The sequence below is a fragment of the Manis javanica genome, chromosome 17 (assembly GCF_040802235.1).
Source record: "Manis javanica isolate MJ-LG chromosome 17, MJ_LKY, whole genome shotgun sequence".
Taxonomy (NCBI): Eukaryota; Metazoa; Chordata; class Mammalia; order Pholidota; family Manidae; genus Manis; species Manis javanica.
The window spans coordinates 5,494,939-5,505,160 of NC_133172.1; the positions used below are offsets into that span (position 1 = coordinate 5,494,939).

General features: G+C 52.4%; 1 protein-coding gene across 2 annotated transcripts; it reads left to right on the forward strand.

Annotated features, from left to right (window-relative positions):
* The first annotated feature begins 642 nt into the window (after positions 1–642).
* Positions 643–8,635, forward strand: LOC108386824 (kallikrein-5). Of its 2 annotated transcripts, none has more exons than XM_037026006.2 (6): positions 643–801; positions 1,039–1,122; positions 2,993–3,275; positions 3,890–4,146; positions 4,275–4,408; positions 8,153–8,635. In XM_037026006.2, exons 2-6 carry the CDS (start codon positions 1,050–1,052, stop codon positions 8,306–8,308), a joined length of 903 nt encoding a protein of 300 aa, XP_036881901.1. In that variant the 5' UTR covers positions 643–801; positions 1,039–1,049; the 3' UTR covers positions 8,309–8,635. The 2 variants fall into 2 exon arrangements, with proteins under 2 accessions (XP_036881901.1, XP_036881902.1); XM_037026007.2 differs by having other exon boundaries at positions 666–801; positions 1,024–1,122.
* The last annotated feature ends 1,587 nt before the right edge of the window (positions 8,636–10,222 follow it).

Consider the following 10,222-nt stretch of genomic DNA (forward strand, 5'->3'; position numbering starts at 1 on the left):
AGGCTGGCCATCTCCACTGTGGTGATGGCTGGGTGTGCGGTATCTACCCCACATCAAACTGTCCACGTTAAACACGTGCAGCTTCTTGTGCCTCGATTGTACCTTGATAAACCTATAAAAAATAATAATAATAAAGCAGAAGCGAAGTAAAGGGGGGAAAACTTGAGCATTCCAATATACGCTTGACATAGAAAGCACTCACAATCATCAAAAAGACAAGAGAATCGTGGAGACACGGTTAAGGGCAAGATGCACAGACACAGAGAATCAGAGCGGGAGGGACAGGGAGGCCCGATGAGCAGAGAATGGGGGGAAGCCCGGGGGTGAGTGGAGAGACCCGAGAAGGGGCAGTGGGGGGCGCCTGACGAAGACAGAGACTCGGGGGATTCGGGGGGAAAGGGTCCAAGAGGGAAAAGACAGGCGAGGATGGAGAGACGGGAAGGTGGGGGGCAGGGGAGGCGGCAAGTGTGAAAGGCGCCGAGGACGGGAGAGGGAGAGAGCGTGAGCGGCGCGGCGGGGAGGGGGCTCCCCTGCGACCCCTCCCCGCGGGAGGAGCAGGGCTCGGCCTCGGGACTGGGTGCGGGGTGCTCCGGGGGCGGGGGCGGGGGAGGCAGGAGGAGGGATTGCGGAGCCCCGGCGGGCGCCTCATTCCCCGGGAATGCGCCCCGGGGATCAGTGGGTGGTTATAACCCAGGCCGCGTGCCCGCAGCCGGGGAGGCGGCGGCACGACTGCGCGGGCCGAGCAGTCAGCGCTGAGCCGGATCGGTTCCCCGCCACCTGCCGGCCTGGGGGACGCTGCCGGTGAGGCCTGGGGGAGGGACAGGAGGGAGAGGGGCCTGAGCGTCGGGCTCCGGTCGCGCCGACTGGAGGGGGGCTGGATGCCTGCTCCTCCGAGTCCCCGGGTCTCGGCTCCTCCCTGTGGGTGGGCAGGCCTCTTGGTGCTCTCTGCCTGGGGAATCGGGGTCGGGAGGAAGGCGGCTGGGGTACAGACTCCCAGGATCACCTGGGCCACGCCACCCTCAGTCCTCCCCGCACCAGGTGCAGTGGCCATGGCTGCTGCAGGATCCGCCTGGACGTGGATGGTCGGCGCCCTGGTCGCAGCCCTGATTCTGGGAGTGACAGGTAACCAGAACCCGTCTGTGCGCCTGCCGGCTGCGGATGGGATTGTGGGCATGTCTCTGAGTGACACTGGAGGGCTTGTCACAGGGGGACTGTGTGTGACTGGGTATGGCTGCAGGCTGGGTGAATGTGACTCACAGTGTCCCGTATTGCAATCGTGCAATTGTGTGTGGCTCTATGATTGCCACCGTGTGTGTGTGTGTGTGTGTGTGTGTGTGTGTGTGTGTGTGTGTGTGTGTGTGTGGTGCCTTTTCCCATACTGTGTGTCTGTCAGTGACAGTCGGGACTCCCCTTTGAGGCTGTATATTGATTATGTGACTGGGTGTGTGGGCATTTAGGGTCCTGTGGGTGCTTGTACACATGCTGTAAATGCTACTGGGTGTGTGGTTGTGTATGGCTACTTGGTTCTATGTATGACTGCAGCTATCTGGGGTTCCCATCCCCGTGTCAAGGGATTGCCTGTGACAAAAGTGTTGGTGTCCATGAAAATGTGTGGTTAGGCGCTTGTGGAAAGCTATTTGTCATTTTGAGCTTGGAGCTGGGTGCCAGATTGTGTGTGGCTGTACTGTGACCCCGTGGCTGGCTGAGCTCCTTGGGGATGTTCGCAGGGGGCTGTATGTGTGCGTGCAGTTCCTGTCCCTGCCTTGAGGGACTGAGTGTGCAGAAGCGGCTGTCCCTGTGAGACAGTGACAGTGTTACGGAGGAAGATGCTGGGTGACTCGCACTGAGCCATGCCGGATCCTCTATCCCCAGGCCAATATGCCTGTTTGCAGAAGGGTAGGTGACAATCTCTACATCTATGCATATGTGGCCTGGGTGCATGTCACTGAGACCCTTTGCGTGGGTGGGAGCGCTCCTGCAAGGCTGCCCCCGAATGTGTGCTCCGGGCAGTGTGTGCACCATGAGATGGAACTGCAGGAGTAGCTATTCATGTGGAAATGCCGTGTGTCTGTGTAACTGTGTGTGTGCTTGTCTGTGACAGCTGTTGTGTGCCTGTTTCTTGGAGTGTGTCCATAAATGAAGGGCTTCGCTCCTCTGGGCCGTCAGCAATAAGATGAAGGCGTGAAAGAGACTCTGGGCCCGGTGATGGAGTGGGATCTGCAGCCGTCTGTAGGGAAGAGGGTATTAAAAGGAGGATTCAGGAGGCACATCTGTGTTTGAGAATTCAGGAAAACAGCCGTGCTCTCTCTCACCATGGGACCCCCAAAGTCAGCGCTTTCCCGGTGCTCACAGTTCTTGCTCCGCCCCTGAGCTTGACTCCGCTCCTTTCCTCAACCGCATCCCTGGACCAGACCTTATCTAGTCAGGGTCCCTTTGGGTCGTGCCCGCCTTCCCTGTCAGGCACCGCCTCTGTGGCTCCCCCTCTTTTGGCCGGACTCCTCCTGCGGTCTTGTCTGCAGCTCCTTAGAGCCCAAGCTCCACATCCTTTCCCACAGTCCCAGGGCTCTTTGCAGACTCGGCCTCTCCACGTGACCCAGGCCTCGGCTCTGCTCCCGCACCTCAGGCTCTGCTGCCTGCAGCCCGCACCCCGTACACTGAGGCCTGACCCGGCTTCTTAAGCCTAAAGCCCTGGTCCGCGGGCCGTCCGTAGGCTCCACCCCCTGAAACCTTGGCCCTGCCCCCGAGGTGGTCCAGTTTTCACCCTCCCTGATCCCGCCCACTCAGCTCTAGCTGCTGCCCCGAATCCTGAGTTCGAGGCAGAGTCCAGGCTCGGGCGGTAACTCTGTCCTCTGACTTCTCGGCCTCCCTCCACCCTCTGCGGTTCCACACCTGTTCTCCGGCCCCTCCCCTCAGCCTCGCGCCCCCGGGGCTCAGCCCTCCTCTGGCTATTCCCGCCTCCTGAGCCTACGACCGGCTCACATCTGCCCCCCAGAGCCCGTTCTTGCAAAGGATGTTTCCTGCGACCACCCTTCCACCGCCGGGCGTTCCAGGAGCAGCCGGGACCTTGAATCTGGGGCCGGGGAGGACGGCGGGGCGGACGGCGAGACGGACGGCGATTCGGAGGGCAGCAGCAGCCGCATCGTGAACGGCACCGACTGCGAGCTGCACTCGGAGCCGTGGCAGGGAGAGTTGCTGCAGCGGCCCAGCCAGCTGTACTGCGGGGCGGTGCTGGTGCGGCCGCAGTGGGTGCTCACCGCGGCGCACTGCCGGAAGCCGTGAGTGGGGCTCCGGGGCGCGCGGGACCCCGCGGAGGGACACGCAGACCGGCGGGGTTGGGAAGGAGGGCCGAGGGGAGGTACGGGGTTGGGGGGCTGTTGGATTAAGGGCGTGGCTGGGGAAGAGGGGCAGGGAGATAGCGATGGGTGGGTGCGGGGCTAGGGATGCATGTGTGAATGAATGGTCCAGAACGATGGTGTGATGCGTCTCGGCTTCAGAGCTGGGGCGGAGATGAAGGGGGCTTGGGGCTGGGGTGCCTGTACGAATGATTTGGGACGGTGGGATGGAATTCGGATTGGCCCTAGTATTGCAGCTGGGTGGAGATTGGGCTGGGTGGAGATAAGGAGGGAGATAAGGAGGGAGTTGAGAGGGGTTGGGACTGGGAATAGATGTAGGATTGAGGATGGGGTTGGGATCAGAGTTACAGGTGAGGCTGGGGATGGTTGGAGACTTGAGGCTGGAGATGGTTAGATCTGCGGTGGGGGTGCATATGCTGGTGGTTTCTGGGGAAAGGCTTAGGGTGAGGGATCCCCCCAAGATGGGTGGGGCGGAGCTGCCGTTGGATGCGGGCATAGGGGTCAGGGTCGGTGGTGCTCCGCGCCGTCTCCCTCAGATTTTTCAGAGTTCGCCTTGGCCGCTATTCCCAGTCATCCAACTATGAGTATGGGCAGCAGCTGTTCCGGGGGATCAAATCCATCCCCTACCCTGGCTACACCTACCCTGGCCACTCCAATGACCTCATGCTCATCAAGCTGGACAAAAAGGCCCGTATAACTAGGGCTGTTAGGCCCATCAGCATCTCCTCACATTGCCCTTCTCCTGGGAGCAGCTGCTTGGTATCTGGCTGGGGAACGACCAGCAGCCCCCAGGGTGAGTGTCCAGGTCCCTTGACGCCCACTCACGTCTGCTTCCTCCTCCTTTCTGCCGCAGAGCGCAGTGCCTTCCTGTCTTTCTCCGTGGCTCACAGTGGCCCTGCCCTGCATGTCTTTGTTTTACAGTGAACTTCCCCAGTGTCCTCCAGTGCTTGAACATCACTGTGCTAAGTGACGACAGGTGCAGGAAGGCCTATCCGAGACAGATAGATGCCAGTATGTTCTGTGCTGGTGACAAGAAGGGCAGAGACTCCTGCCAGGTAAGGCTTGAAACCTCTCCATTCATTCAGCATGCACACACGGAGTGCCAACTGGGTATCCTGGAACCTTGCTAAGCGCTGGTGACCTAGCAACGGCCAGATCAATGGGGACCCCTGCCCTCACGGAGCTCATATTCTGGAGCAGTACTGCTCAGAGATATGATGGGAGCAGTACATGTAATTTAAAATTTTCTAGTAACTACATGTAAAAATGTAGAAAAGCAACAGGTGAAATGACCTGTTTTATTTATTTATTTATTTATTTATTTATTTATTTATTTATTTGACTCACAAAGAGAAACATTTTTGACAAACTCATTCAATATAGCATATAATTATTAAAGTCCTCACCTTCATGAGCTAACCTAGTCATAATATAAATGTCTTGAGTATAGAAAGTGTGATTCTTCATTTACTATACCAAAATATTCTCAGAGGTGCAGGGAATAATCTTTGCAATTCATTCTATGATTAACATATATTTTTTTATTATCATTAATCTACAATTACATGAAGAACATTATGGTTACTAGACTCCCCCCTTCACCAAGTCCCCCCCACACACACCCCATTACAGTCACTGTCCATCTGCGTAGTAAGATGCTGTAGAATCACTACTTGTCTTCTCTGTGTTGCACGGCCCTCCCCGTGCCCCCCCAACATTATACATGCTAATCGTAAGGCCCCCTTTCTTTTTCCCTGCCCTTATCCCTCCCTTCCCACCCGTCCTCCCCAGTCCCTTTCCCTTTGGTAACTATTAGTCCATTCTTGGGTTCTGTGCTTCTGCTGCTGTTCTGTTCCTTCAGTTTTCTTTTGTTCTTATACTCCACATATGAGTGAAATCATTTGGTACTTGTCTTTCTCCGCCTGGCTTATTTCACTGAGCATAATACCCTCTAGCTCCATCCATGTTGTTGCAAATGGTAGGATTTGTTGAAATGACCTGTTTTAATACTATAGTCTATTTAATCCCCTGTATCCCAAATACCATCATCTCTAATGTAATTACTATTAAACACCAATTATGAATAAAATATTTTATTTTCATAGTAAGTCTTGGAAAGCCACTGTGTATTTTTACATGGACAGCATATCTCAATTTGAGCTAGCCATATTGCAAGTGCTCAGCAGCCCCATGTGCTTGCGGGCTACTGTATTAGGCAGCACAGGTGTAGAGAGAGAAGTCAAGACTGTTCTGTATGGTTGGGCAGGTTGTGTACTGCATAAAGAGGTCGCATCTAAAGGTGCAGTCTTCATCTAACAGACATCATAACCTGTCTGTTGATTTTGGTAAATTTTGGGAAGGTGGCCGTGAAGTGTTTTGTTCCCACATAATCTGTCGTGGGCAAGCTTTCCAACAAATGCTAGTAAAATGTCATGAAGGTAAACAGAAACCCTTGCCAGATATTTGAAAAAAAGAGAATATTTAATACAGAGAATTGGTTACAAAGTTGTTGGAAGGGATGTAGGAGCAAAAAGGTAAACAACCCCAATACCCTGTAGCCAAGAAACTGCATAAATTGGGTAATTTCAAAGAGTGGTAAGGGCCATGCAGGAAATTAGCACAGTTTTGTGAAAGCAAGTGATGGGGGCAATATTTAACAGGGTGGTTGGGAGGGCCTACTTGAAAAGGTGGCATGGGAGCAGAGACTGAATAATACTAAAGTAACCAGCTGTGCAAAGGTTAAGGGAAAGAAGAACACATGCAAAGGCCCTGAGGCAGGGAGGAGTTTGACTGACTCAAATACTGGGGGACAGTAGAAGTTGCATTTGAAGAGTTGGGTGGGGGCCAATGTTCAACAAATGTTTCTTGATCCCCAATGCAGAGCCTCTCCAGAATGTTCTCATGGAAGTTGTATCTATTGAGGATGACAGAAATTAAACAGTTACAGCAATCAGGACCCTTCCCAGTATTCAGGCCCAAGAGGGATGTAAATTAACAAGCTCCCCATTGGCTGGATGAAGTGTTGAACAACACAAATTCAACTGAGTAAATTTTAAACATCTAGCTGTCTTTATTCATTGATTCATGCATGAATGGGGCAGCATCCCATCTAGCAAGTAGCAGGGAGCTTCAAGGAACTGCACAGAATGGAAGGATTTTATAGGTAGAAATGGGATGGGACAATTAACAAATGGAAAGGATTATTTTGGGCAAGGTCACCTTCCCTTCGGGAGGAGCAGAGGGTCTCAGCCATGCTGATTTCCTTCCTAGTGCTGGTCAGGAATTTCCTGACCCAGTTGAGACTAGATTTTTGGGGGAGGCTGAAATTGCAAATAGGTTTGGTGATGTGGCTTAGCAAAAATGACTCCGTTTGGGGACCCTGGTTTTCTTTTAAACAGCACACTTCAGTAAGACTTGGTGTTTAGTCAGGCATGGGCTCAGACGGCATTCCAGGCCCATTCTGATGACGGCATAAATCTCCCCACAAAATTGAACGACCCTGACCAGGACACCATTTCTCAGGCCTCCTAATTTCATCTCTGTCACCACTTAACACCGGCAACACACACATCTGGATGGAGGGATGGGTGAGGGGATTTTTATGAGAAGAAAACACATCTAATTCAAATGCCAGCATTTTAAACCACTTAGCCTTTCTGTAGCTGAGCTTTATACCTTTTTTTGGGGGGGAAAGGGGGTAAGACCCCACATGGCTTTTTCATATCAGTATGTGGGGTCTGGCTGTGGCCACACAAAGTGAGAACTAATAACAATGCTAATGATACTAATAGTATAATAATAGCAGCTAACAAATTGCCAAACACTGTTTAAAGTGGTCAGGTACATCAGCTCATTAACTCATTTAACCATTATTATTAGGTCTATTGTACAGGCAGGAAGCCAAGACTCAGAGCAGTTAACTGCCTCTCCGAAAAAGCTGTGCAGGGATATGAAACAAAAAATTACGAGAGAAATTAAAACACAAGAAAGTTGAAATGTCGAGGTCCAGGCAGCCGGACTCTTGCCTTGAAACAGTGTCTGCTAATGGGGAAAGAAGCCAGGTCCTAGGTTTCTTTATAACTCTATTTCGTGTAAACATAAATAAGAAATGACAGTAATGACTAGTAAGGATTATTACGGGGGGGAATCACAGGGAGCTATGACGAATTAAGTGCAAGCAGCCCAAATTAATCCCAGGGAAGCGGGTCTCAAAGGGGGTCTCTCTGTCCCCCTCCACCGCCAGGGGATATATAGCAATGCCTGGAGATTATTCTGGTTGTCACAGCTGTGCCCTGGGGGAGGAAGGGGGTTACTGGCATCCAGTGGGTAGAGCCCGAGGATGCCGCTCAACATGTACAACGCACGGAACAGACCCCATCGCAAAAGAACCGTCTGGCCCCAGGTCAGTGGTGCCCAGGTTGAGGAGATCTCACCCAGGGTTAGAAAAAGGCATCTCTGCACAAGTCAATTATGAGTACAAGACAGTTGGATGTCAAGAAGTGTCCAACAGGAGAAACGTGGTATGTGAAGGCTCGAGGGGACAGAGAGGGAGAAAGAGAGAGGCAGGCAGTGAGGGAGACAGAGAGGGCCAGACAGGGCCTCCGGAGGCAGGCTGGGGCCAGAACACTGACATTCCGCCTCTCTTCACCTGCGTCTCCCTCTGTCCTGGTTGGTGTCTCTGCCTCGCTCTACTTTTCCACCTCTGTGTCTCTCTTGCTGCCCTGGCCCTTCTCCGTCCGTGTGTCTCCCTCCCTCCACTTACATCTCTGACTTTCTGTGCCCCCCTTCCTTCTCCACAGGGTGATTCCGGGGGGCCCGTGGTCTGCAATAGTACCCTGCAGGGCCTCGTATCCTGGGGAGACTTTCCCTGTGGCCAGCCCAACAAACCTGGCGTCTACACCAACCTCTGCCGCTTCACCAGGTGGATTGAGAACACCATCAACGCCAACTCCTGAGTCACCAGCGGAGCTGGTATTCTGGTGACCACTCATCCCCCTGCAAGGGTCCTGCAGAGACCCTGACTCTCCTTCCAGACCCCTGCTCCTTCCTGAAGATGTTGGGGTTGTTCATCTCTCCAGCCCCTTGAGTTCCCCGGAGTCAGGGACCCCCTTCTCTGACAGCAGACTGACCCTGTCTCTCTGCAGGCAGTTCTTCAAATGACCAAAGTGTGAGCTGCACCTCAGTCTCCACGGCACTTCCTTCTCCCGGCACAGAGTGCATCCCTTCTCTGCAGCTCTGACCCACGTTTGGTCCCAGAAATAAAGTATCCAAGGAGAGGTGGACTGTGTGTCTCCCACTCACTGAATGACCAGGCAGCCAGAAACACCTGCTGCCTTCCGTCTCCCTCTGCTCCGTTTGCTCTGAGGTTATTTGGGTCTCAAGAAACAGAGATCCCCTCTTGGTGTTTTCTTCACAAATATCCATCAAAAGGGCTGTTTTGTGCCAAGAACAGTCCCAGGTGCTCGGGATCCTGCACCAGGCAGAACAGAAAGAATCCCTTCCTTGTGGACTTGCTGTTCTACAAGGGGAAGACAGACAGTAAAGAGGTAGACAAATATGTTATGTGCTATAACAAGTATGTAAGGAACACAAATAAAACCAAAGCGGGGCCTTAGGAAAGAGGAGGAATGTTGGGGTAGGGGCCTATTTGTATTGGGTGGTCAGAGAGGGTGTGGGAGGGAAGTATAATGTACCCCCACCCCATGTCTACATCCTAGTCCCTCGAACCTGGGAATACGTGACCTTATATGGCAAAGGGACTTTGCATGTGTGATTACCTTAAGTATCCTGAATGGGGAGACTATCTTGGATTATCTGGGTGGGGCCATGGTACTCCCAAGGTTCTTTATAAGAAGGAGGCAGGGGGCTCAGAATGAGAGCGCCATTGGAAGGTGCTACCCTGCCAGTTTTGAAGATGGAGGAAGGGGCCACGAGCCTAGGAATGTAGGTGGCCTCTAGGATCTGAAAAGGGGACAATCGGGATGTAATGATCTCCACAGGCCAACCCAACCCTGACATTCCACTGTGTACTCCTAGTGGCCTGGGTGGACCCAGAGTCACTCCAGGGAGCATCTCAGAAGCGAACATTCTTGAAAAGGTATTACATTAGGGAATTTTATAGGTAACAAAAAACTAAAGGGGGCTTCCATAATAAGGACATTTATCTTTTTACATAATGAAGCTCAAATCGAGGGCAGTTACACGGCTAATGTGATGTCTAAATGATGTCACTGGGGGGGGGGGTCCATGTTCTTTCTTTCTTTCTTCCCTAACAACTTCTGCATTCATTCATGCACTCAACGATGATATATTCAGCCAAGTAATATTCTAGATACTTGGGATATTAACAGAATATCCCAGAATACCTGGGGAGTTAACAGAAAAGACCCCAAATCTCTGCCTTCCTTCAGCTTACATTCCATCAAGGGGATGGAAACGTACTGGCTTTCTTTTTCAGGCTTGCAACCTCCTGGTTGTAAGATGGCTGCCATGGCTCCTTCAGGTCAGCACATCTCCACACAACCATGACAAAGGAGAGGAGAGTTTCTCTGGCAGATCTTTCTTCATAAGGAAAGAAAGTCTTTCTCCAGACTCCCTCCCCAAGCCCCACCCCACCTCCTGGCCTTGCAGACTTGGCCTTGGGTCTCAGTTGGGAGAGAGTCCCAATATCCAGTGCTGTAGGGGAAGCTGGAGAAATGGTTTTCTGGCATTTTCAGTCTATTTTGATGTACAGTCTGCCAAGAAGGAAGAGGGGGAAATGGCTGTTGGGTAGAGAGTCACTGAAGAAGATATCAAGAAAGAAGACATCAAAAATATTGATATATTACTCATCACCGTCACCTCCGCTGCCCAGCCACTTACAAGTGCTC

Bases quoted from the DNA above. Each gene is read 5' to 3' on its own strand.
- LOC108386824 (XM_037026006.2), top strand. From the start codon at position 1,050: ATGGCTGCTGCAGGATCCGCCTGGACGTGGATGGTCGGCGCCCTGGTC. The intron at 1,123-2,992 runs GTAACCAGAACC...TCTGCCCCCCAG, and splicing joins CCTGATTCTGGGAGTGACAG to AGCCCGTTCTTGCAAAGGAT. The intron at 4,409-8,152 runs GTAAGGCTTGAA...CCTTCTCCACAG, and splicing joins AGGGCAGAGACTCCTGCCAG to GGTGATTCCGGGGGGCCCGT.